The sequence below is a fragment of the Carcharodon carcharias genome, chromosome 31 (assembly GCF_017639515.1).
Source record: "Carcharodon carcharias isolate sCarCar2 chromosome 31, sCarCar2.pri, whole genome shotgun sequence".
NCBI classification, from domain to species: Eukaryota; Metazoa; Chordata; class Chondrichthyes; order Lamniformes; family Lamnidae; genus Carcharodon; species Carcharodon carcharias.
In genome coordinates this window covers 12,985,918-13,013,161 of record NC_054497.1, presented here as the reverse complement: position 1 = coordinate 13,013,161, position 27,244 = coordinate 12,985,918, and the positions used below count along the sequence as shown (strand labels likewise).

The 27,244-nt window shown below is 45.1% G+C and overlaps 1 protein-coding gene across 1 annotated transcript in view; it reads left to right on the top strand.

Moving 5' to 3' along the window:
* The first annotated feature begins 173 nt into the window (after nucleotides 1-173).
* LOC121271530 (SH3 domain-binding protein 1-like) overlaps nucleotides 174-27,244 on the top strand; it is a 42,651-nt gene continuing 15,580 nt past the window's right edge. Inside the window, exons 1-10 of the mRNA XM_041177511.1 lie at nucleotides 174-524; nucleotides 14,461-14,500; nucleotides 15,491-15,595; nucleotides 17,945-18,021; nucleotides 20,333-20,444; nucleotides 21,859-21,935; nucleotides 22,261-22,378; nucleotides 23,001-23,069; nucleotides 24,702-24,792; nucleotides 25,407-25,534. Of these exons, the coding sequence (XP_041033445.1) occupies nucleotides 469-524; nucleotides 14,461-14,500; nucleotides 15,491-15,595; nucleotides 17,945-18,021; nucleotides 20,333-20,444; nucleotides 21,859-21,935; nucleotides 22,261-22,378; nucleotides 23,001-23,069; nucleotides 24,702-24,792; nucleotides 25,407-25,534 (873 nt within the window). The 5' untranslated portion in view covers nucleotides 174-468. The remainder of the gene's footprint in view (nucleotides 525-14,460; nucleotides 14,501-15,490; nucleotides 15,596-17,944; nucleotides 18,022-20,332; nucleotides 20,445-21,858; nucleotides 21,936-22,260; nucleotides 22,379-23,000; nucleotides 23,070-24,701; nucleotides 24,793-25,406; nucleotides 25,535-27,244) is intronic.

Below are 27,244 nucleotides of genomic sequence, written 5' to 3'. Positions count from 1 at the left end.
CACAGTCATTGTAGTTTTCTGGCACTTTGCCGTATACAAATTGGCTGTCCTGTCACTTGCATCCCCCCACTCCCCCCCCCATCCTTATACAATAACAGTACTTTGAAAGCAACCGATTGGCTATGGGGTGTTTTGAGAGGAGGACATGGAAAGTTGTGACATAAGTGAAAAACATCTCTTGAAACTAAAAGCAAACACAGGTAGTGGCATCTGAAGTGGAGGAGGAGTGAGCACCATTAAAAAACGACGGGAAAAGGTTTCATGTCGCATTTCACAATTTCCTCACAAAATGATTTACAAGCATCAGTGTGGCTTTAAGGAGTGTTTCGATTTCATCGCCTGTGGGAGGGAACAGAAATGCTGATCTCACACCGACTAAGTGGACCGTGCAGTTAGAACAGAATCTACAAGTGCAACTGAACTAAAGTACACACACACCTACATATTTAAGAAAGAACAGTTTTGAAAATGATGAAGAAACAGTTTAATCGGATGTTACAGTTGGCAAACCATACTGCTGCCAGGTAAGAATCAAGCAGAAGATTAGTGTTAAGATTTTTCAAATGCATTTGTCTGTTGGTTTTACAACACTCAAATTAGGAAGTAACTGGCTCACCAATATCTTTAACTCAAGTTGAGCTCTTTAGTCAGATTAAAAGAGAGGCATTGACTGCTGTCAGACAGTAATAACTGCAATAATAAATTGTATGACTATGCACAGCTGGAGGGGTTGGACAATGGGACTGAGTCCTTTGCTGGTCTTGTTTTTGTCAATGCCTTAACTGTAGGAATGGGTTCATAGCTGCAGTATGTGTAAACCTAACCCTCCTTCCTCCCCAACCACCCCCTGCTTTGCACCGTCTTTAATAAACAGATCAGGTTAGGCTTGTACCCACTGCAGTTTAGAAGAGTGAGAGGTGACTTGATCGAAACCTTTAAGATCCTGTGGTGTCTGGACAGGGTGGATGTGGAGAGCATGTTTCCTCTTGTGGGAGAATCTAAAACTAGGCGTCACGGTTTAAAAATAAGGGGTCGCTCATTTAAGACAGAGATGAGGAAAAATTTTTTCTGTCAGAGGGTCATGAGTCTTTGGAACTCTCTTCCTCAAAAGGCGGTGGAAGCAGAGTCTTTGGATATTTTTAAGTCAGAGGTAGATAGATTCTTTATTAACAAGGGAGTGAAATGTTATGGGAGGGTAGGCGGGAGGTTACAGTCAGATCAGCCGTGATCTTACTGAACGGCAGAGCAGGCTTGAAGAGCCGAGTGGCCTACTCCTGCTCCTGGTTCATATGTCTGTGTGCCCCAGGGTTCGAAATAACAGTGTGGATTCAGCAAGGTTTGAGGGGAGTGGACCTGTGGTGATGAGATTGGCCAAAACGCCCATCGCAGAACAGACTGTTGAGTTAGCGCACCCAATGTTCCAGCAGTTAGGAGTTAAAAATGCCTGATTGGATCAGGGAATGCCGATCTCCACGCCTGATTCTTTCAATCCGTGTTCCAGATTTGGGAAAGCTTGGCACACTCGGTCTTGTTTGCCAGCACAGACACGATGGGCCGATTGACCTCCTTCTCGGCAGTTAATCTTTCCATGTTTCTATGCGATCCTCACTGTGTTCAAACTAATTTTGGCAAAGTTGCAAAAGCCCCTTCTATCTGCTGTTTGAATAACAGGATTAGCCCTTTTATTCTTTAGCAGCTTTGTTTAAAAAAAACTAAGGATCTACAATGGAATGTATTGGTGTATTTGTTCCCAATATTGTGATTCCAGTCCCTTTAGGATCCATCTTCAGAGAATAGTACAGCATAGCCATGTGTGCTATGTAATTTTTTTTTTAATATTCAAAAGGAATGTTGTATTCTTCAAGCACTCGTGGGCCCAAGACTGATAAGGCTTTTGCCTATCGGTCTGCAGGCTACAAGTGTCCTTTATAAAGTGAAATTGGGGATGTCTTAATCCAGCTTCAAGGATGTAAAAAGGGCGTAGCTTGAGAGCTTAGACCAAGGACCTGTCTGCCCTCTCACGCAGATGGAAAATAGGATTGCCAGCTCCAGCTGGGCATATCGCAGGAGACTTTGGTGGAAGTGACATCACAGAATCCGGGTAACGTGTCAGAAGTGGGTGAGCCCATCCAGTGTGGGCGAGGGTGGGGGGAAGCAAAATCCAAAGCCCAGGACACTAGTGGGAGCAGATGGGTTTCTTTGACACAAATAAATGAACAAAAGTGCTTTGTACCCTTGTTTAGAATTGGCTAGCTCAGGGACTACTGCACCCAAGTGTCCATCGGAATTGCGATCAGGTGCCCTCGAAGGCACTCGCTGCTGAATCTTTGCCCCCTCTGGCTCAGACTCCCATCTTTCCATTTGCCCCCTCAGTCCCGAAGGCTTCTGAAGGACCGTCCCATGAGCACAGAGACACAGCCACCTCGGGTTCTGCTGTTCGGCCAGGGGCCTGCTCCCTCCCGATGGTTATATTGGCAGACTCACCTTGCTCCCTCCCCCGGACCATGGCCTCCAGCAGGAGTGCCGATTTCCCCGCCAGCTCACACTGCATTCACCTCAGCAACAGCTGGAAAGAAAACAGGCAGAGCACCTAGCAGGGATGCTCATGAGCTCGGTACACCTGCGCAGCCATGACATAACGTGCTATGTTATTACGCTGGCTGTGCTTGTGTGGGAGTGTGGCCTAGCCTGCCTGTGAAATGTGGTTCAGTGAAATAGACTCTGTGGCTGCTGAGATGGGAGTCGATCAATTAATGGGGGATCCCGTCATTTTACAACCTCCCGGACTGCTTTTAACAGCCGCTGGGAGACTGGGGCAATTCTGGGAGTCTCCTGGCTGCTCCAGGAGGGTTGGCAACCTTAATGTAAAAGGCTCCACTGCCACTATTTCAAAGGAGAGCAGGGGAGTTCACCTTGTTATCCCTCAACCAATGGCCCTAAAACTGATCATCTTGTTATTTATCTCATCGCTCTTTGTGAAATCTCAGTGTGTGTTGATTGGTTGCCTCATTCCTTACATTACAACTGTAATGTAACGCTTCACAAAAAATATATATACCTTATTAGCTGTTTAAACGCTGTGGGACGTCCTGTGGTTGTGGAGGATTCTATAGAAATGTGCGTTCTTCCTTTCAAAGTCTTTCACTTCTAGCTGCACCACGTTGCTCTTTTTGCCATTGAGGAGGCCACAAGATGTTTGCTGCGTGAGAAATAGAAAAAAGCCTCCTTGGTGCAGTGGGGGCATTCTTTACTGCTGTTGGGGAGGCTGAACAGGTGCAATTATCCATCATTCTCTGCCTTGTGAGCGCTGCATCCTGCTGGGGACAACAGGTTGCGGAATCACTCCATTGCATCTTAGTCTGGCATGGCAGGCAGCTTGCACATGATCATTCTGGGCTGGAAGTGCAGCGCCTGCCACATTGGTTAGAGCTCTCCCATAGTGGTTCAGTTGTTTTCAGAGCAGAGTGCTGCACCATTAACCTTTTAGGCAATCCGTCGGGCCTACGATGACTCCAGTGTTACCCAGGCCCTAAATTGCCCACCCTCAGAATTTCCCCATAGCAAAAGGCTCCTGCTAATTTCCCTGCCATCGCTTTCAGGGGCCTTCTCCCTCACAGCCACACTGAGCCATCGACATAAATTCAAAACCACCGATACCAGAGAGTAGCTCTCAAAGGCCACCTGCACAAGCAGAAGAACTCTGTACACCCACAGGCCAGCCTCCGCGCCATGGTCTGCTTCTTGGTACCCATCCCTCCCTCCACCTCCATTGAAACTGTCCCAGCTTTGATCACCTGTTGCAGCAGAGTTGGAGGATTGTGCAATGCGAGCGACTCTCTCGATTTCAATCACAATTTGTTGACTTTGCATTGCTATTTTAGCACGTGTGGTTTGTAAAGACAGAGCAAATTTCGATTCCCTCCCGACTGGCAAATCCTGAAAAATTATTGTGCAGAATCGACGAATTGTTAAAATCAACAATGACGTATTTCCAATTGAATACTCTCCCTCACCCTCCTAATTCAACCACAGTAGCAAAGGAGGCCATCAAACCATTGCACCTCTGCCGGAGCTCCCTACCCCTTTTGCCACAATTTTCATATTCTCCCTTTACAAACATCTATCCAAGACCCTGTTACAGTCACAATGCCATGGCAAAGCACTCTGTGTGAAAAGAATTCCTTCAAATATCCGCCTTTATTCTCAGTGTTAATTCCCAATCAGGTTCCCTTAGTATCAAATTATTAAGAAATGGAATCAATCTTTCACTTTTACATTCTACGAAGAGACCATCTTCATTTTAAGAACATCTATTATCCTCTAACGTAGCTCAGCTTCAGACCGAAAAACTTTCAACACTTTTCAAGCTTTTCCTGATGGTGCTACAATCTTCCTTCCTGACCTCATTCTGCTGAACTTTCACCTCCTCTTTTCTATGGCTCCAATATCCTTCCTACAGAGAGGTGCCCACAACAAGCACCAAGTACCGCACTTTGATCTAGCCAATGCCTTTAACAAATTCAGCCTTAATCCCTAAGATTGAAGCCTAGAAATTGCATCATGCTGTGCTTGTTTGACAGGCATAAAGCAGGCAACTTAGCTTCCAGCATGGGTGGCATGCACAGCAGAAGAGTGCTGTGTGTCATATTGGTTAGGGCTCCTCTGTAAATGCAAATTGTCTTATCGTTGTTTTACGTCCCTTTGCAAAAGTGGACTGTAGCCAAAGCAAATGTCATTTCAGAGGCTACTGGAGGCTGTCCCCCAAAGAAAAGTAAGCTTTAAGCCTTTTACAAAGCAGGTCTGAAGCCAGGATTGCTTCATATTAAAATCATTGTGGCTGCCAGCCCACCACTCCAATACCTTGCTGTCCGATTGCCTCACCTCTCATTCAGACTCCGTTGAGGCCCTCGGCCTAGTGGCAGATTTGCCATGAAACAAACCAAGTGCTGGCACGGGGCCCCCAAATGACAGTGGGGGGGGCCCCAAAATGCAGGAGAAATCTGACAAATGAACTGCAACCTGCCACTGCAAAAGCAAAAATCGCCTTTGTCTGCTGCATAATGCATGCGCAAGAGAGTGATGGTCTAAATCAAGATGACATTTACTGGTATCCTTTGCAGAGATAGACAGTGGAATGTCAGTTGCACATGGTCTAAGGTTGCCACTTTTTGTGTTGCAAAAAGTTTCTAGGTGCGTATTTGTGTACACACGTGGGTCGGATCCTCCTGGGTGCAGCACGTGGTCTGGGGTTGGGGGTGGGAGGAAGAGGAGGAAGGTCATGGGGTGAGAAGGGGCACGAGTGCCGCAGACGTTGGTGTTCGCTGAGCGCAAGTGGGAGATGGTTGCCATCTGCTCCTCTCAGCTTCAGAACAACACTTTGCCACACTCGGTCCTGTATCCCCCTCCCCTTCCCCCAAGACTCCGGGAACCCCCATCTCCCCAAGGCCCTGGGAAGCCCCTTCCCTGTCCCTCAAGAGCCCGAAACAACCTCCTCAAGGCCCCGGGAGTCCCTTCCCCGCTCAAGGCCCTGGGGCCCCACTCCCCTGATGTCAACGGGGGCGCGGGCCTGAGCTGACAGGAAGCTCCCTGAAGGCAGAGAGCGGCCTCAGGGAGCTAAAGAGCCGAAAAATCAAAAGTAAAGTTTGGAAATGCAGAAATGAAAATGTCCAAGCATCCCAATCAGGCAGGTGAAAATATATATGATGAGAATGCTGTCCACCGATTTTTAAATTTTATGTCATCATGGAAACCTCATCCTGCCCTTGGTTGAGGTTTCGTGAAAAACGTAAAGGCCACCTGGCCGATTCACCCGTCCGCCAACTGTAAGGTTGGACGGGCAACGTAAAATTAAAGACAATTGCGCCATTAATGACCTTAATTGGCCTCTTAAATGTCGGGGGGCACACGCAAAAGTCGGAAACGCACCTGCCGACCGAAATACAGTGTAAGCACGGAATGATGTCGGGCACACGGTCACCCAATCAGCCTTAAACTCTGCCCAATGTGTGTCTATTAAAAGTGTTTTTAATAAAATGCAGACGAATGGTGTGCATGGAAGTGACGGTGTGAATCCCAACAACTCAATTGTGCTTTCGGAGAGCAGCACTAGCAGGCCTCCTCCAGTGCTCCGTGACCACCATTAACTGGGCAATGTCCTGGGCTTTCTGTATCTTGAAAGACAGCCCTACTATACGCAAGCAAAATGGATTGACTATTCTTTCCCTGACGGCTCGCATATGTGATATGTTAAAATATCGCAGCCCTTAGCCTCTCCTTAATGTAACACTGAGTTATCAAGGTTAAAGCACTGTAACATTTGCAAAAAATGAAAAGCGGGGCGGGAGGTAGAATGTTCTTTTTCTTGGCTGGGTCCCAAGGTGGGTGCTGGGTGGGTGCCAAAAATGAAGCTGCGCACAGGGTGCCACTAACTCTAAATCCACCACTGCTTTAGCCAGTATCTAGGATCTTGGCGCCCACCCAGCATCCTGAGCCTACCAGCCCCACACTAATATAGGTGGCTTTAAGCAGCCCTCTGAAATGCCCTAATTGACCCCAATCTGGAGTCTTGGCTCTAGCCTGCTTATGGAGTTAAAACAAGGTGAGATTCCCTGGAGGATGTTGTCTCACATTTCTGTTTGATGCCACATGGTGCAAACCCTACAATCATCAAATTATGCAGCACAGGAGAAGGCCATTTGACCCATTGTGCCTGTGTTATCTCTTTGAATGAGCTATTTAATTAGCCCCACATACCACCCCACCCCCCCACCCCCAGCTCTATTCCCATATAGCCCTGCAAATTTTCTCCGTTTAAGTATTTATCCAATTCCCTTTTGAAAGTTGCTATTGAGCCAGCTGCCTATGTTTTCATGAAGTGTATTCCAGGCCACAATTCACTGCATAAAATAAAATCTTTCGTCCAGCCGATTTATTGTCAACCTGTAATTCCTTCCAATAGGCCTAAGGCAGGCAGTAAGAATGGAGGAGTTTCCTGGACAGCCTCCCCATGTTAAAAAAAACTCCACGGGCTCTGTGGCAACTTCCTCCTCACTTTGAGGGATTGCTGGAGAGAAAGAGAGAGAAAGAGAGAAAAAGTTCCTCTACCTTTGAATAATTTGATGATTGTAGAGTTTGCACCATGTGGCATCAAACAGAAATGTGAGACAACATCCTCCAGGGAATCTCACCTTGTTTTAACTCCATAAGCAGGCTAGAGCCAAGACTTCAGATTGGGGTTGATTAGGGCATTTCAGTGGGCTGCTTAAAGCCACCTATATTAGTGTGGGGCTGGAGGTGAATGTAGGCTCAGGATGCTGGGTGGGCACCAAGATCCTGGCTAAAGAAGTGGTGGATTTAGAGTTAGTGGCACCTTTGGGTTTTCTTGATTTAACCTGCCAATATTCCTTCATATCCTCTCTTTCTTTCCTAATTTCATTTATCAGAAGTGGAATAATGTAGGCAAATTTCTGAGTGCAGAAACAACAGGGCAGTAATAGTTGGGGACTTCAACTGCCCAAATATCAACTGGGACATAAATAGTGTGAAGGGTACAGAGGGCACAAAATTGTTAAACTGCATTCAAGAGATCTTTTTTAGCCAGCATGTAACAAGCCCCTTGAGAGGAGGTGCAATTCTAGATTTAGTCTTAGGAAATGAAGCCGGGCAAGTGGATGAAGTAGCAGTGGGTGACCGTTTTGGAGATAGTGACCATGATACGGTTAGATTTAGCATACTTTGGCAAAGGATTAAGATAGAACAGGAGTAAAAGTTCTAAATTGGGGAAAGATAAATTTTACAGAGCTGAGAGGTGATTTGGCAAGAGCGGACTGGATACAGCTACTTGAAGGGAAATTAGTGACAGTGCATTGGGAGGCATTCAAAAGTGAGATTCTACGGGCACAGTGTATTCATGTCTACACAAAGACACTGCCAAATCTAGAGTCCCCTGGTTAGCTAGAAGCATACAGGGTAAGATAAAGCAGAAAAAGAAAGCTTATGACAGTCAAAAAAAACATTAGAAAGCCTAGAGGAGTATAGAAAATACAGGGGGTTGGGGGGGGGTGTGGGGTGGGGGGTTGGGGGGGGTGGGGGGTAGTTAAAAATGAAACCAGGAAAGCAAATAGAGGATATTAAAGAATATTCACAGGTACGTTTAGGAAAACAGAAAAAGGGGTAAATGGAAGGATATCTAGAGGGGTAGAGGAAGTGAGAAACCTTGGAGTGCATGTCCACAGGTCCCTGAAGGTTGCAGGACAGGTGGATAAAGTGGTAAAAAAGGCATATGGAATACTTTCCTTTATTGGATGAGGTATTGAATATAAAAGCATGGATGTAATGATAGAACTGTACAAAACACTGGTTAGGCCACAGCTGGATTTTTGTGTACAGTTCTGGTTACCACCTTACAGAGAGGATATAATTACTCCGTAGAGAGTACAGAGGAGATTTACAAGAATGTTGCCTGGGCTGGAAAATTGCAGTTATGACGAGAGATTGGATGGGCTGGGATTGTTTTCCTTGGAACAGAGGAGGCTGAGGGGTGACTTGATTGAGGTGTACAAAATTGTGGGGCCTAGGTAGAGTAGACAGTGAAGACCTGTTTCCCCTAGTGGCGGGGTCAATTACCAGGTTTAAGGTGATTGGAAGAAGGATTAGAGGGGACATAAGGAGAAGCTTTTTCACCCAAAGGGTGCTGGGTGTCTGGAATTCCCTGCCCAGGTTGGTGGTTGAGGCAGAAACCCTCAGTGCATTTAAAAGGTCCCTGGATCTGCACATGAAGTGCTGTAACCTGCAAGGCCACTGACCGGGTGCTGGAATGTGGGATTAGAATGGGCGGCTAGATCTTTTTCCAGCTGGCGCAGACATGATGGGCTGAATGGCCTCTTTCTGTGCCATAACTTTTCTATGGTTCTTTTACCAATCACCTGGTGCCCTTTGAGTGTAAATCTTCAACACCCTCTCTGAGGCCCTGACATTCTCCCTAAAGTCCAGTGCCCAGAACTGGTCACAGCTGAACTCTAGCCAGTGTTTCATAAAGGTTTGACATAACCTCCTTGATTTTGTTCTCTGTGCCCCTATTAATAAAGCCAAGAATTTGATATGCTTTTTAACAGCCTTCTCAACTTGTCCTGCCATCTGCAAAGAGTTGTGTACGTACACCCCTGAGGTCTCCCTATTTCTTTACCCTGCTTTAAAATTGAGGCCTTTGTTTTAAGTTGCCTCTCCTCATTCTCCCTAGCAAACTGTCTTAATTCATACTTCTCTGTGTTAAAGGTCATTGTGTCTACCCAGTGCAGTTTGTTTCCTGTCTTCCTGAAGTCTGTCACTATCCTCCTCATTGTTAACTACATTTCCAAGTTTTGCGTCAGTTGCAAACATGGTTTGTAAAGTTTAATACTTATTAAACCTGCATGAGCTGAATTTAAATAATTGGAGAGTAAAGATTCCCCTTTCCCCCATCTGTAACTGTTTGGGGGATGGGTCTCCCCAAGCTGGATGTCAGGTTTCTCTCTGAGATGGAACTGCTAGCCACGCAGCAAGAAATATCAGGGTGATGCTGCTATGCAAATATGCCATTAAATCACAATTATTTTCATAGTTGCTTCTGGAATCCTCATCCACGCCTTGGTGACCCCTCAGACTTGACTAGTCCCACTTCTCCCCCAGCCAGTCTCCCAACACCCACCCTCCGTAAGCTTCAGCTGATCCAAAACATTCCTGGCTGTATCCTAACTCGCACTAAGTCTGATTCCTCCACTGCCCTGTGCTCGTCCACCTATGATGGTTCTCGGTCCACCAATATCACACATTTAAAACCTTGTGTTCAAATCCCTCCATGGCCTAGATACCCCCCTCTCTGGGGCAGGATTTTACACACTGGCGAGCTGGGGGGGGTGGGGGTGGGGGGGGCGGGGCCCACTCACTGACACGTAAAATGACGCGCGGTGACTTCGGGGGGATCTCCTGATGTCACCGCGCCCCATTTGAATTTTCAGGAAGGCGGGGGAGCAGCGAAATCAGCTGTGCGCCCGCCGACCTGTCAATGGCCAACTGAGGCCATTGACAGAGTAATTAAACTAATTAGTGGACCTGCCCGTCCAACATTAAGGTTAGCGGGCAGGCCAGGAGCCCCGGCGGGAATTAGAAAAAGCATCAAACCTCATGCACGGGCAGGATGAGGTTTCATGTGGGTTTTGTAAAAATTTTAATAAAGCTTTTGTAAAAATCATGGACATGTCCCAACTCATGTGACAGTGTTGCATGAGGGGACATGTTAGGGAAATTTTTTTTTCTATATTTTTAAGCCTTTTTTACATTTAGAGCTGATCTCCCTGAGGCTGCACTTAGCCTCAGGGAGATGAGTGCACTCTATTGTGCGCAAGTGCGAAAGAGCGTACTCTCGATTTTGGGATTCCAACCCCGCCCCCCCCCCCCCCCAACCGCCTGCACAGGGAGCGCATAGCACTTCTGTGCAGACATCACGATGGGCGAGCTTTAATTGGCCCGCCCACGTTAAATGGCACTGCGCCTCCGATCGGGGGCACCAATCGGAAGCTTGCCTGTATGTGCCCGCCCTTCAACTTCCTCCCCGACGGGGGGCATAATTCACCCCTCTATCTGTGTAACCTCCAGCAGCCCCACAAACCTCCAGGATCTCTGTGCTCCTCCCATTCTTGCTTCTTTTGCATCCCTAGTTTTAACCACCCGCCATTGGTGGCCAAGCTTTCAACTGCCCGGACCCTAAGCTCTGAAATTCCCTCTCTAAATCTCTCCAACCCTCTATCTCTCTTCTTCTTTAAGATGCTCCTTAAAACCTACCTTTTTGACCAAGCTTTTGGTCACCTGTTCTTATATCTCATTGTCTAGCTGAGTGTAAGATTTTGTTTGATAAATTACTCTGAAGCACCTTAGAACCATAGAACCATAGAAAAGTTACAGCACAGAAGGAGGCCATTCAGCCCATCTTGTCCATGCCAGCCCGAGGATACCCAGGTGCCCTTTCTAATCCCACCTTCCTGCACCCGGCCCATAGCCCTGCAGCTTACAGCACTTAAGGTGCAGATCCAGGTACTTTTTAACAGAGTTTAGAGTTTCTGCCTCTCCAACCAACTTGGGCAGCAAATTACAGACACCCACTACCCTCTGCGTATAAAAGTTTTTCCTCATGTCCCCCCTACACCTTCTGCCACTTATCTTGAATCTATGTCCCCTGGTTTTAGAATTCTCCACCAAGGGAAACAATTTTATCCTGTCCACTCTATCTATTCCCCTCATAATTTTGTACACCTCAATCAAGTCACCTCTCAGCCTTCTTTGTTCTAAGGAAAATAGCCCCAACCTATTCAATCTCTCCTCATAGCTACACTTTTCTAAACCTGGCAGCATTCTTATAAACCTCCTCTGCACTCTCTCCAGAGCTATTATGTCTTTCCTGTAATGTGGTGACCAGAACTGCACATAATGCTCCAGTTGTGGCTTCACCAGTGTTTCATACAATTCCAACATTATATCCTTACTTTTATATTCTATACCTTTGCCAATATAGGAGAGCATTCCATATGCCTTCTTTACAACCTTGTCTACTTGAACTGCTGCCTTCAGGGACCTGTGTACTTGTACACCAAGATCTCTCACTTCATCTACCCCTCTTAGTATATTCCCATTTATTGTGTAATTCCTGTAATTGTTTGATTTCCCTAAATGTATGACCTCAAGCTTCTCTATGTTAAAATCCATCTGCCACTTTACCGCCCACTCCACCAACTCAAGTGTCTTACTACATTAAAGGTGCTATATAAATGCAAGCTTTTTCCTGTCTTTAATGCTTTGTGTAGGGGAGTGATAAAATGTTCTGTACAGTGGCTATTTCCTCCTCTCAGTTCTGTTTGTAGTATCTCTCAAGTCATCTCTAGACAGAGCCTCTCAGTTCTTCCAGAAACCTAACCAAAAAAAGGGACGTTTCATGGTAGCATGGGAACTGCAACGTCTAGAATTGAAACCTCACCAATGAACATGCTATAGCAATCAGTGACTGCATTTCACTGAGTCCAAGAGGAACAGAGGAACAGGAGGAGGCCATTCAGCCCCTCAAGTCCATTCCGCCATTCAATTCAATCATGGCTGATTTGTATTTTAATTTCATCTATTCACCTTGGCTCTATTTCCTTGCCCAAAAGAAATCTTTCAATCATAATTTTGAAGTTTCCAATTAACCCCCAGCCTTGACAACCCTTTGGGAAGGAGAGTTCCAGATTTTCACATCCCTTTATGCAAAGAAGTGCTTCCTGACATCATCCCTCATTTCAAGTTTATGCCTCCTTGATATGGACTCCCCACCAGAGGAAATAGTTTCTTTCTATTTCATCTATCAAATCCTTTAAGCATGCATGGGTGATTTTACTTCTTTCTTAAGTTCAGAGACTGAGAATTACAATTGATACAACCTCATACTAAATCCAACATCTTTTTTGAGAATTTTAAACAAAACAGTTTCAATTAAATCATACAGTTAACCCTCAGGTGGTCAGTCTGAGATGACTGTAGGTTGCTCTGGAGTGATCTTTGACTGAGATCCTGCTTGGTTCACTGGGACTCTTCCTGCTGATTCATATCTGTCTTCCTTCTTGAGCACTGTCTGTCGATATATATCTTTTGACTTCTTTCTTGAGCGCTCCTGTGCGTGTCCTTTTTTGGGGTTTACATACAGAATACAATTCCCAAGTTGTCTTCAATTGGCTTAGCCATATGAAGACTTCTCATCTTACTGTGATTACCTGCCTGGTTTCAATCAATTTGCTTCAATTAACTGAATGTAAATTGTCCTATTCAGTGTAAAGTGCTCTCTTCATTATACAATATTTCTGCAATTAACAAGTATCAATGTAATTAGCAAGTGTTGCACCCATCCAATTTCCACACAACAAACACTGCTCTGAACTCGTAGCCAGTCCATTAATCCTTTCCTACACATGTGAATTAATTCATCTTTTAATCTCCTATAATTGAGGAAATTATAATTGAAACATGAAATAGAGGTTGAAAATGTTGACCACTCTCAGCATGTTAACACCGGATGATTTCACAGTGCAGCCACTAAGTGTGTGGCGATGGAGGGGAAAGGAGACAGAATCGGGTCTATTGAGCTCAATATTGAGAATGGATGCATGATAAGAGGGCTTTGGTAATACAATGGATCACATTAGAGTGAATTTGCATTTCACAACCTCAGGATGCCCTAAAGTACTTGACAGCCAATGAAGTACTTTGGAAGTATAGTCACTATTATAATATAGGAAACACAAAGACAAATTGTGCACAGCAAGCTCCCACAAACAGCCATATGAAAAAATACCAGATAATCTGTTTTCAAGATGTTGGCTGACATTGGTCAGGACACCAAGGAGAACTCGCCAGCTTTTTTCAAAATAATGCCATAGGATCTTTAATATTTAGGGCAGGTGGGGTTTAACATCTCATCCAAAAGATGGCACTTTTGACAATGCAGCACTCCCTCAGTATTGCATTGGGAGTGTCAGTCTTGATTATGTGCTCAAGTCTCTGGAGTGGGAACTAAATTCACAGCCTTAGAAGCAATTATGTAATAAGGTATTCATGTTTTCAGCTGGAGCTCACTTTTGTTGTATCTAAGCTACTTTCCAAACACCCACCAGTTCCTTATAGTGATTTTAAACCAAGGTGTTTCATTTATGGAACATTGGTTTAAATCTGGTCCAGATAAATAGGCCTGAAAGTTTTCTCAGTCTGCTGTGTGTTTGGGTGTTATATCAAATGAGTCTGGAGGGTCCTAAAGGAAGATCTGAGTAGCCATGAGGCCAAAGAATTGACTGGTTTGGGATAGTGTTATTCTTGGGCAGCAGGGCTGGTCTTCTGATGTTGGGTTTAAGGAAAATCCAAATTGTGGGATACAGTTTAGATGGCAATCGATGGAATGGACATGGTACAAGTGAATGTACTTGGAAACCCTTCCAATACCTGGAGGCACTTATCCAAATATTCATCACTCTTTCTGGATTAAAGCTGCAAAAATATAAAGCCAGCATCTAACTCACTGTGACCTCCAAGGGCCTGTTTCGGTGTTCATTTCTGACATTAGGCTAATGCCTTGACTCTATTTATATTCACTTCAATCTTTGAACAGGATAGTGCATAGGTCCGCACAAAGGAACGTGGAGGAGATTCAGTTGGAATTTAATGGTGGCTCCGGGTGGTGACTCTTGTCCAATGGGAGCAGCTCCTGTAAGGTTGGGCACTGCTTCCCTCGGTGGAAAACGCATGAACTGCACCCAAAATTTGCCAATGGGAAAGATTACAATATGTTCCAAATATAAGAGTCCTGTGACAAGATGAGAATTCAATGTACCAGATTCCTTGCAATCTCAGAAATTTTGGAGGGTGGTTAATCCCAGTGCTGATCTTGTGTTTTTTCTTCTTTTCTTCCAGAAGTGAGAATTCGGAACTTCTCAGTGAAGATCTCATCCAGGTACAGCCAAAGTGGGGAGATCCCAGTTTAATCAGACCCACAATGAAATGTTATTGAGACTCTCCGAAAAATGAGCAGATTTACCAGGAAATCAGTGAGGGATGGAGGTAGCTCAGCCAAGCCAGAATTTGTTTCTCCAGCCTTCCTTTTCAGCTCTCCGCCAAGAAAAAAAAGCACATCATTATAATTTTGAGATTTCGAATCCCTTCTCCATCATGACTATCAACTCTCAATTGACTGAACTTCTGTACATCTGAGTCACTGAATGGTTAAAATATACTGCAAACAAGGCATTACTCTCATGCATCTCATAAACTGCAGTCATGTTACACTGCATCACAGCTAGTAGCATTTGTTCCTCTGATCTAGAAATACTGATGAGGGAGTACTGATATTCCAATGTAGTACTGAGGGATTGCTGACACTCCAGTGTAGTACTGAGGGAGCACTGACACTCCGGTGTAGTACTGAGGTAATACTACCACTCCAATGTAGCACTAAGGGCGCACTAGCACTCCAGTGTAGTGCTGAGGGAATACTGCCACTCCAGTGTAGTTTTGAGAGGGCACTGGCACTCCAGTGTAGCACTGAGGGTGTACTGGCACTCCAGTGTAGTACTGTGAGAGTACTGGCGCTCCAGTGAGGTACTGAGGGAGCACTGATACTCCAGTGTAGTACTGAGGGATTGCTGACACTCTAGTGTAGTATTGAGGGAGCACTGATACCCCAGTGTAGCACTGATGCCCTAATACAGCACTGTGGAAGTTCTATATTGAATGAGATGCCATCCTTTTGGTGAGTCTTTAAGCTGAAGTTATGTCCCTCCTAAGGTGACATTGTGCAGGATAGGCTTGGTTTTCCAGAGGGATGAGATCCAGTGGGCCAAAGGTCTTTTCTCATTCGGGCTTTGACCTTTACCTGTTTCTATGGCTACCTTCCCATTAATTAAGCGAGTTGACCTTTCAATTCTTTTGTCTCTACTTTGTTCAGTTTGAAAACCGGATTGAACCCACCAGACGAGCGACCTTCACCACACACAAAAGGCTATTGTCCTGTCTTCAGAGTCAACCAGGGTCCGACTTTGAGAAGCGTCTGGTGAGTAAGGAAACTCATTGGACTCAGGTGGTCATGATTGGTGGATAAACACCTCTTTGTGAGTGTGTGATTGTGAAAGTGATTGTCTGCTGCAAGCAAAACTAGTCTGGGATATTACACTGGCCATATCTTAGGCTCTTTGAGGACATGACCGGCCAGGTGATACATTTCCCTTGGCTGGAGAACCCAGAGCTAGGGGGCATGATCTCAGAGTAAGGGGTTTACCATTTCCAACCAAGATGACGAGAGGTTTCTTCACTGAAAGGGTTGTGAGCCTTTGGAATCCTTCACTCCAGAGAGTTGTGGATGCTCAGTAGTTGAGTATATTCAAGACAGAGATCAATAGAGTTTTGAGCACTATGGGATATGGGGATCAGCCGGAAAAGTGGAGTTGAGTTAGATCTCAGTGAATGGTGAAACCGGCTTGAGGGGCCGAATGGCCTACTCTTGCTCCTGTTTCTATGTATAGATACATAGTGAATCAGCACAAGTTATAACATGACATTAGAAACTAAATGAGGCTTTAGTCACCCCCACTGTTCTTCGGTATGGAGGGTTCTACTTGAGTAATGTGAATGGGAAGGGGTGCTAAGATAGTTAATAATTTAATAACATGGGAAAATAGGAATAGAAATAGGCCATTCATTCAGGCCCTGAGGCACATCCTGTCATTCAATTCAACAGGGAATTCAGGAGAAAAATCTTGAAAATTCCATAAAATGGAAACTCACTGCCGCAAGGGGGGAAATAGCAAAGATTCTTTCAAAGGGAAGCTAGATAAATACATGAGGGAGAAAGGAATAGAAAGATATGGAGCCGAATGGCCTTTTTCTGCGCCGTAGATACTGGGTGGAATGTTCCAGCCCCACCACGGTGAGGGAAAATGTGGCGAGCCATTCAAAAGTCCATTGACCTCAGCAGAACCGGAAAATCCTACCAGTGGAAGGGGCCGGAAAATTCCATTCACTGTCTAATGCTATATAAGCTGGAAATTTGTTCCATGGTGCTGTTGTAGGGTGGCTGAGTTGTGCTATTAATGATAGAGTTGATCTGCAGACACTTCTTGGGTGGAAACTTTAAGTTTATTTACAATATACCCAGCAGCAACTACACGTGTGCTTCCAACTCCAACTCTATCTCTCCACTGACTGCTGAGCTACTCTCCTATTGGTTACTACAAGTCATGTGATGTTGCCTAACAAGTATTATTCTCAAAGATACATCGCACACTAAATAAAACCATAATTACTGCAGATGGTCTCCTATTCGTCAGGTTAAATAAGACTACCGAACTTAATTTTGCTTTGCGTAATTTATTGGATTGGCAGCAGATTCTCCCCAGGCTCTCTAATTAAAATAATTTGTCAGCATGCACACAATCTAGTCAAATCATTATTTTATAGACGTCCATCAAACTGCTATTGGACTTCTCTTTAGTATACGGACCCAGAAGTTTAAGCCTATTTGGGTAGCTAAGATATTTTAAATCCATGGCTCTCCTTTCAATATCACCCAGCATGTGAGAGGGACCAGTATTCAAAAGAGGCCTGTGCAGGACATTATTTAATTCCTGCTATCTCTTGCTATAGAGGGAGCGCAGTGAAGGTTTACCAGACTGATTCCTGGGATGGTGGGACTGACATATGAGGAGAGATTGAGTCGGTTAGGATTATATTCACTGGAGTTCAAAAGAATGAGGGGGGATCTCATAGAAACCTATGAAATTCTAACAGGACTAGACAGGATAGATGCAGGAAGGATGTTCCCGGTGGTGGGGGAGTCCACAACCAGGGGTCACAGTCTGAGGATGTGGGGTAGACCATTTAGGACTGAGATGAGGAGAAATTTCTTCACCCAGAGAGTGGTGAGCCTGTGGAATTCGTTACCACAGAAAGTAGTTGAGGCCAAAACATTGTATGTTTTCAAGAAGGAGTTAGATATAGCTCTTGGGATGAAAGGGATCAAAGGATATGGGGAGAAAGCGGGAGCAGGCTATTGAGTTGGATGATCAGCCATGATCACAATGAATGGCAGAGCTGGCTCGAAGGGCCGAATGGCCTACTCCTGCTCCTAGTTTCTGTGTATGTTTCTCAACTATTTCTCCCTTTCCACTCACTGTCTGACTCGTGCACATGCTCCCTGGACCCCATGTGACCCAGGTTGGCTCACACTCTCTTCCTTTGGCCTCACACTGGGCATGGACTCAATCAGAGTCCATTTAACGGGCCTTCCTATTTTGGAGGCAAGACTACCCACATCCTTCCTGCTGCCTGCTCATCATGCCCTCGTCCCCACACTCCCACATCCAATGGCAACCTCCATCTTAATTGTTTCTTCTTTGTTTCACAGAAAAAGATGCCCCTAATGTCCCTGTCACAAAGCATGTTGGAGAGCTGCAGAGAACTGGATGGTGAATCCCCCATTAGGTGGGTAAGAATCCATTGTTTAACATTGCAGGCCAAGACAAGACCAGAATGATGGTCAATGTGTTAAGATGTCGCACAAGTGTGCACACAGATGAGGAAAAGAGGTACAAAAAAAAAAATCACGAGGCTCCATTCATTTGAATTGTAGACAATCCCAAATTCAACCTGTCAGAGCTGATGCTGAAATTTAAGGGCCACATCAACGAGACCAACTTTGACCCAGAGAGTAAATTCCCTGCCTGTGTGCAACTGAGCCATACAAGACCATAAGGATCCATCACTGGGCAGTTACCTTACTCCCCTAAGTGAGGGATAGGGAAGCAAGCCAGTCTTGCTCCTGACTAAGTTCCAGTGATCCCTTGCCAGGACCTCTCTGTGCATACAGATACCAGGCGATGCCCCCTGTGGCAAAATATCCTGACAATATCTGTTATGTAGATTTATGTGACATTGCTCAAAGTTAGGCTGGGCTTTGAGAAACAGTTTGGACAGTTTGCTTCTTGATTGACCTGTCTCTCTAAGGCCATTGTTGCCTATCAGATGGGTTAACTAGAGCCCAATTGCTCAGGAAGAGGGGAGGTTCTGTAGAATTGCAGATGACAGTAAATTCTTGGTTCCACTCTTTGCAAAGAGGCCATATTCTAAAAATCCTTATACTTTCAAAACTCTGAGGAATGAGAGCTAGGGGGTCAGTAAGCTCAATTGGCTAGATGCCTAGAATGTGGCGCAGAATAACGCCGACAGCGTGGGTTCAATTGCTGTACTGCCTGAGGTAATTCTGGGGGCCTACCTCCTCACCTTGCCCCTGTAGTGATGTCACCATGATTAGCAACCTTTGGACAGCACGAATGCAGTATGAGAGGCATACTTTGGGTCAAGACCTTTCTTTCTATGGGGAGAGAGACTTGGACCCATAATTCAGAGTTGATTCCCTACGCAAAAAGTTCAGGTCTACAAAGGAGGAGACGGGAGGTTCAACCCGAGGATCAAAAGACGAGGCAGAAGGGGACTGACTGAGGAATGCTGACTTAGGTGAGGACATGCACAGAGTTGCAGGCTATACCTGGGGACTGAAACAAAATATTAGATGGTCCTCTAAAGCCAGCATTGGCCAACTTCAAAATTTTTGCATTAGGGGTGTTCTTGACCTCCCCTGATCCACCCCATTGATTCTATACGCTGCACCCTGGAGATTTTGACAGCACCATTTTACAAAAGGGCGTAGGAGTATAAAAAACTCACTGAGTTGTCGATGAAGGAAGTTTCTCGACCATAAGAGGCGATATCTATCTCCACAAGTGAGATTGACTGGATAGCTCAACAGAGAAGGAAGTTGCAGTCAGGCTAAGGGGTTGAAGGTTTGGAGCAAAGGAGGTAAGAGGGCGAACACTCTCTCACCTTTGAGTCAAGAGGTTGTGGTTTCAAGCCCCACTCCAAAGATTTGAGTGCACAATCCAGGTTTGTGGTCTGTTCTCCCTGGTGTCCTGGGGCCAATATTTATTCCTCAACCAATATCACGAGAAAAACAAATTATCTGGTCATTATCACATTGCTGTTTGTGGGAGCTAGCTGTGCTGTGTTTCCTACATTACAGCAGTGACTACATTTCAAAAGTACTTCATTGGCTACAGAGTGCTTTGGAATGTCCTGAAATCATGAAAGGCACTATATAAATAAAAGTCTTTCTTCTTCTTGGCATCTTTATACCTTTCCTATCTCTGATACTCCTAGCTAAATAAAAAGCTGACAGGTGGAGGCTATTCATCCCCTTGAGTATCCTCCACTATTCAATTGGCTCACAGCTGACCTGTACCTCAACTCCACTTACCGACCATTACTCCAGATCCCTCGGCTCTCTTATCCTCCAAAATCTATCAGTCTCAGTCCTGAAAGCCCAAAACACCCACAACCTTTTGGAGGGAGAGAGTTCCGGATTATTCTTTGTGTGAAGAAATGTCCTCTGAACAGCCTAGCTCAACGTTTAAGGTTCTGTCCTCTTTCTTTTCCTCCACCAGAGAAGATTGTTTCGTTCTACCTAAACCTATTGATTTGAACACCTCAATTTGATTAACCTTCTAAATTCAAGGGAATGCAAGCCGAGTTGATGCAACCTGACCTGATGATGTAACCCTGAGTCCAGTGTTTAATCCATTTACCAACTCTTCAGAAAAAGGCACATAACGTTTCAGTTTGGGGTGGCTTTGAATCAAGTTTCAAAGTTGAAATGTTCTTGTGCGGCCCAATGTGTCACTCAGTCTCCCCTTCTGATGGAGTCGTCTTGTTTATCATATCTTAAACTTTCCTCCCATAGGAAAATCATGGAGCTTTGCTCATCGGTCGAAAATAGTTTAGCAAAAGCCTTAGTTGAACATGAACTTCAATTGGAGAAAGAAGTCCTGGACCCACTCTTCAAACTATCTGAGGTGAGGAAAGAGGGGGAAGTACATTTAAAGGCTCTGTGTACAAAGCAAGTGTCCATTCTAAACCAGCAGGCAATTTACACATAAGGGCAGTTCCTGCATAATATAGCGTTTGACACAGCCTTCTATTTATATCAGGTCTGCTTGCAGTCACATTCTGGAACTATTTTAATTCCCCTTCCTGCTTAGAAAGCTGTGAATTGTACAGTCTAAAGCTAAAGAGGGAGAGGTTGTATGTGCTGTGGAATCATATCCTACTTCTTCCAAACCTCATTTGGCCTGAGGCAGTAATGATAAATCTCAGAGCAGCTCCCTGTCATTATGAAAGCAATTGTATGGTGTGTGGTCACTCTATGCCAAGTTGGGTGGGGGGGGTGGGTATTGCAGTCAGTCCATGCCAAGTGGGGCGGGGGGAGGTGGTGGTGGTGGGGCGGGGACATTGTGGTTGCTCCATGCCGCAAACGAGTTGGCTATTCATGCCAGAGATCACAGCAGGAGCCCACCATGCATACCAAACATGGAAGGCAGGACATGGTGGGGGATATAAATGGGACATGCTCATGGCGAGAAAGGTCAGAGTTTACATTCATGCGGCTCCCTCTTAAATGGAACTGGAGGCAAGGCAGCTTCCTGCTCAGATAGAAACTAAGCTGCAGTCCTCAGGCCTCAGTGACTCGCAGGAGTGTATTGGTGTCTTAAATAGGCCAGGAGTAGGTTGATTTGGTTGTGCGAGTATGTGGTTAGGCAGTGTGGGTGTAATACGAGACTGAGCTGCAGAATTGACTGTGCACTGGCACCCAGAGTGGACTGGGGCATCAACAGCAACTTCCATTAATATTGCACCTTTAATGTAGTCAAACTACCTAAGGCAGTTCACAAGAGGTAATAAAAATTGACTTTGAGACACTAAAGGAGATATTTGAACAATTGACTAAAAACTTGGTCCAAGAGATAGGCTTTAAGGAGGGTTTTTAAGGAGGAGAGAGAGGTAAAGAGATTTAGGGATGGCATTCCAGATGTTAGGACCCAGGCAACTAAAGGCACAGCCCCATTGGCAGAGCAGAAGTTCTACCATGTAGTCAGCAAGATCGGGTTTGACCATCACACCCTCTCCAGGCAAAGGCCTGTGAACATTCAGCAGTGAGTTCCTGCTAGGAACCTCCCGTGGACCCATGTATGATACCTTCCGATGCTCAATCTCCAGCGGATACAATAAGGAGAGCCCCTGTGGAAGTTCCTCTCCTCGTGGTCTAAATTCATGTGGGAGGACGCCTGTCTGATTGAGGTGCCAGAGACTGGCACTGACCCGGTGACCAGATCCCTGGTGAGGGTTGCCAATATCACTGAGGCAGAGGAACCACTTCCTGTAAATTTCCAGAACTAAAGTAACAGTTTTTTTTATATTCTTTATGAACAGGAGGAACTGCCAAATACTCTCAAACACAAGAAGCAGTTGGCCAAACTGACACTGGACTGGACAGCTGCCAAGAATCGGTATAAGTACAATGGTTACCAACTCGTTACATATTTAGTCAGCCCACATACACGGACTGAGAGCCAGAGGTTAACTATTGTTACATTCCACACACTTACACACACACACACACATACACACACACACACACACACACACACACACACACAAGCACTGAAACACAGAGGGAAAAGGGAGCAGTTATTGTCGAATCCTTGGTTTGAAGTTTTATTCAGGTTCAGATGTAACTGAGCTCCGACAAGGGGCTCTGCGCTCTCTCAGACTGAGGCCCAAGCCCGAGGGTTGTCTTCTCGCACTGGCTCACTGTCACGTCTTCTCTTCTAGACTAAGCCAAGCAACAAAGTCAGGCAATACAGGAGCTGCTGTTCAGTCTGCGACAGCTAAAGTGGACCTTCTCAAGGACGAGGTGGACGAGATCTGGAGGAGAGTAGAACAGTCCAAGGTATACGGGGAAGGTAGTGCGGGTCGAGGGTTTTGAGTGAACAATGTTCTTTTAGAGTTAGCTCACACAAAAACCATATTTTCCACCTCGAAGAGATCAACCTTCAAAGTTTAATCTCAAAGGAATACAAACCAAGTATAAGTCCCCTGACCTCTTAATTTAATCCTTATAGCCCTGGTACCAAAATATGAACGTGTGCTACATCCCCTCAAGGCCAATAGATCCCTCCTAAGTTGTGGAGCCAACAGTTAAATGGAATATGCCAAGCCTCTGTACCATTGAAGGATCACTTCCTCCTCTTTGTATTCCAATCCCCTCTTGATAAAGGATATCAGATTTTTTTTTTGATTATCTTTTGCACCCAAATCCCTTTGCTTCTCACCTGGTCTCTCAACACTAAGGAAACATTCTGATCTTTCTGAGATCCAAAATGGCTGACCTCACACTTCCCCACATTGAACTTAATTAGTCTGTCTAAAACTGGGACTTGCCCCTGATGCCTACACATTACATCAAACAAGGGCAAAAATAAAAGAAAATGAAACAGGGACTCAATTTTCTTTAGAATTCATGGTTTATTGAGGAAGAACAGAGCACCTAACGGCTGTTCATCTTATTACAGGATGAATATGCTGCTGACCTTTATCACTTTGCCAGCAAAGAAGAGGAATACTCCAATTACTTCTGCTCAGTAAGTAATTAAACCTCACAGACGAGACAAGCAAATCTTCACCTTTTCACCTTGAAAGGAAGAAGCTGAAAGGAAGGGTCCCAATAGAATAATATAAAACCGTCAATGATAAACCTGGAACATGATTACAAGGTTAACTGTGACTGCAGGACAAGCAAGGGTCAAGCTGGGGAGAAGGAAATTTAGGACCAATGTTAGGAAAATCTTCACATAAAGAGAGACCCATTCATGGAGGCGACTTGGGGTCGGGTGGTAAAGTTGAAGAGCTTAGAATCACCAGTTGGATGGTTTGTTTGGGAGGACTTGGATCTGAATGGTGAAGCCAAGATGGACCAAATGGCATTAACCTCATGGCTAGAAATATAGTGTTTTTACACAACAGTCTTGGATCAATTATATTTTGTGTATCCAGAGTATTTGGAGACACAATCAACTGGTGTCACTCAGTAACTCTCAGCCAAGATTTGAGCAAGTCCTTTTTGTGAGATCTCCCCTCAGAGATGGTAAACCAAAGAGTGTCAGGCTGCTCTCTGTGCTCTAATTAAACTTCTAACAGCCATTTGGTGAAAGAAGAGACCGGAAGTCGATCTTTACTCAGTTTAGATTTATTCACAAAGTGAAACATTAAAATTATATAGCTTCTAACCCTATTCACCACCCCAGTGTCAATAAGTGTCTCTTTATAGGTGCTCAAATAAGGAATGCCCTCCGCCTGTTTATCTATATCCTCCATTTGTACAATTAATGCTGGTTAGACCGCACCTTGAGTACAGTGTTCATTTTTGGTCATCAAGGCACCAGGGAGGTTTACAAGCACTGGAGTCAGCATAGACTTGAGGCTGATTGCTTGTTTCAATGGTCTAAGTTTTGAGGAGGCACTTGTGCTTTTGAGCTTTAAGTGGGGGTGTTTGAGAAGTGATCTTCCAGAGTTAAGGAAGAGTAATTCTAGAAGCTAGAGGACTTGTGGCGCAATGAGTCGTGTCCCTACCTCTGAGCCAGAAGCTCTGTGTTCAAGTGCCACCCTAGACAGGACTTGATGGAAGGTGTGTTCATAATAATGTTAAACAGGTTGAATATCAACCTGTAAATCCTTCCAATACATCTACAGCAGATAAGAGGTTTCTGGTCAGACAGAGCCTGTAGAAGGCAACACCACTGCAGTACCTTGTCAAACATAACCAAGGACCAACACATGGAAGCCCATGGTCACCAATGCTGCCTTAGGGCATGATGCCTGAAGAGGGAGAGAAGTTTAGAAGATGGGGTAGAAATTGGGCCTGTTTGCTAGCTTGCATGCCAATTTCAAGGAACAACATCTTTAGATTAGAACTGTGCCTTCAACTGCCTTGGCCCTAAGCTCAGGAATTCTCTCCTTAAAACTCTCCTCCTTTAAGATGCCCCTTAAAACCTATCTCTTTGACCAAGCTTTTGGTTGTGTGTCCTGATATCTCTTTACATGTCTTGGTGTCAACTTTTGTCTAATAATTCTCCTGTGAAGGCGCCTTGGAATATTTTAACTAGGTTAAAGACATTATATAAACGTAAATTGTTATCATGTTCCAGAGAAAATGAATGGTGCATCCAGAAGTATAACATACTTTAGATGTAATTTCATTTTCTTTGTTTTCGAAGTTATTGGAAGCACAGGCTGATTATCACAGAAAATCACTAGATGCATTAGATGCCTTACTGCCTGTATTGAGGAGCAGCACCAACACATCAGGTGAGCATCCGAACTGGGAGCAGAATGTTGTCTCTCTCTGAACAATCTGCTTACCAACCCAGATCAAATTGAAAAACATAGACATTTTCCTTTTTCACCTTCACTCTTTCTCTCACATACACACGTATGTACACACACATACACACACACACATGCACGCACACATACACGCATGCACACAAACACATACATTCACACCCAAACGCACACACGCATTCACACCCATGCACACACACACACTCACAAACACACATGCACAAACACATGCACTCACATTTATACACACACACGCATTCACACCCATGCACATACACACGAACACACACGCACAAACACATGCACTCACATATATACACATATACACATTTACACACACACATGCACACACGTGCACATGCATTCACACACACGCAACCACACATGGCAAAGCCACCCACACAACCTCATTCACACACCTTCACCCACACATCGTAACCTCGCTCATTATTATTCTGAGTTTTATGGTGGTTTTAATTACCTGAGTTCTTGGTTACCTGATTGCCTTTCACTAGTTTATATTGGTCCCTCCCATTCTCCCTTGTCATTCATGCTCTGTCCATTCTCTGTATGGAAAGGTGGCAATATGGAGAATCCTGCCTTTGGACAGCCACTGGAGGAGCACCTGAAAACTTGTGGACGGGAAATCGCTCTTCCCATCGAGGCGTGCGTCATGATGATGCTGGAAAAAGGAATGAAGGAAGAGGTAAGGTCTATGTGTGAACTGAGAGAGAGTGTGAGAGAGGGGAGAGTGAGAGGGGGGACGGCAGGAACCTTCTCACTTCTCCAAGGGGTCAGCGGGGCTAAAAGCTCCATCTGATGTGCCCCTGAACTGTACACACTGAGACGCTGTGGGGTTTGATCCCAGTTCAGAGCTGAGTTAGTGTATTATCAGCTTGACCAGAAGTTGGGGACAGGATACTGGCTTCACACATGAGAGAAGGAACCAATTGTATTCCTCCCCTTAATCATGATAAAGTGACGAATGCTGGAAAGTTTGTTGTGTGTGGATCAAAGTAGGGACATAGACCAGCCCAACTGGAACAGGAAATACCATTGTCATTTGTATGAGTTGTTTCCTTTCAGGTTGATTTAATTAGGAGAGTATCTGGAGAGATTTACTCTGTATCTAACCCTGTGCTGTCCCTGCCCTGGGAGTGTTTGATGGGGACAGTGTAGAGGGAGCTTTACTCTGTATCTAACCCTGTGTTGAACCAGACCTGGGAGTGTTTGATGGGGACAGTGTAGAAGGAGGTTAACTCTGTATCTAACCCCGTGCCGTACCTCTCCTGGGAGTGTTTGATGGGGACAGTGTAGAGGGAGCTTTACTCTGTATCTAACTCCATACTGCACTTGTTCTAGGATTGTTTGATTGGACAGTGTAGAGGGAGCTTTACTCTGTATCTAGCCCTGTGCTATCCCTACACTGGGAGTGTTTGATGGGATAAGTGTAGCGGTGTTTTACCCTGTATCTAACCCTGTGCTTTGCCTGTCCTGGGACAGAGAGATTAGGGTTAGAGTAGAGTTGTGACTCCCTCATCATATCTAGCTGTTTCTCCTGGTAGGAGGCTGTGAATTAACTAATGTCCTGGCAACCTAAATTGGCCTTCAATATGCAAGCAACCTGGAGCTTGATCTGCTAGATGTAAAGCAGGGAAAGGAATTGGTTCCTTTGAGTGTTTGCAATGGAGGGGAAGAAATATAACTATATGTTTCAAGTGCAGGATTCCTTCAGGATAGTGTCCTAGGCCCAACCATCTTCAGCTACCTCATTAATGACCATCCCTCCATCACAAGGACAGAAGTGGGATGTTTCTAGATGATTCCAGGACTTTCAACACCATTTGCAACTTCTCAGATATCAAAGCAATCTGTGCCCACATGCAGCAAGGCCTGGACAACATTAAGTTTTGGGCTGCTAAGTCATATAACATTTGTGCCGCACAAGTGCCAGGCAATGGCCATCTCCAACAAGAGAGAGTTTTACCACCTCTCCTTAATATTCAACAGCAATACCATTGCAGAAACTCCCACCATTGGGACCTTGGCATCATCATTAAACAAAAACTGAACTGGGTCAGCCACATAAATACTGTGGCTACAAGAGGGGGTCAGAGGCTGGGAATTCTGCAAAGAGTAACTCACCTCCTGACTCTGTCCACCATCTACAAGGAACAAGCCAGGAGTGTGATGGAAAACGCTCCACTTGCCTGGATGAGTGCCGTCCCAACAATGCTCAAGAAGGTTGACACCATCAAAGATAAAGCAGCTGCTTAATTGGCATCACATCCACCACCTTAAACATTCACTCCCACCACCACCAATGCACAGGGGCAGCAGTGTGTACCATCTACAAGATGCACTGCAGAAACTCACCAAAGCTTCTTCAACAGCACCTTCCAAACCTGCGACCCCT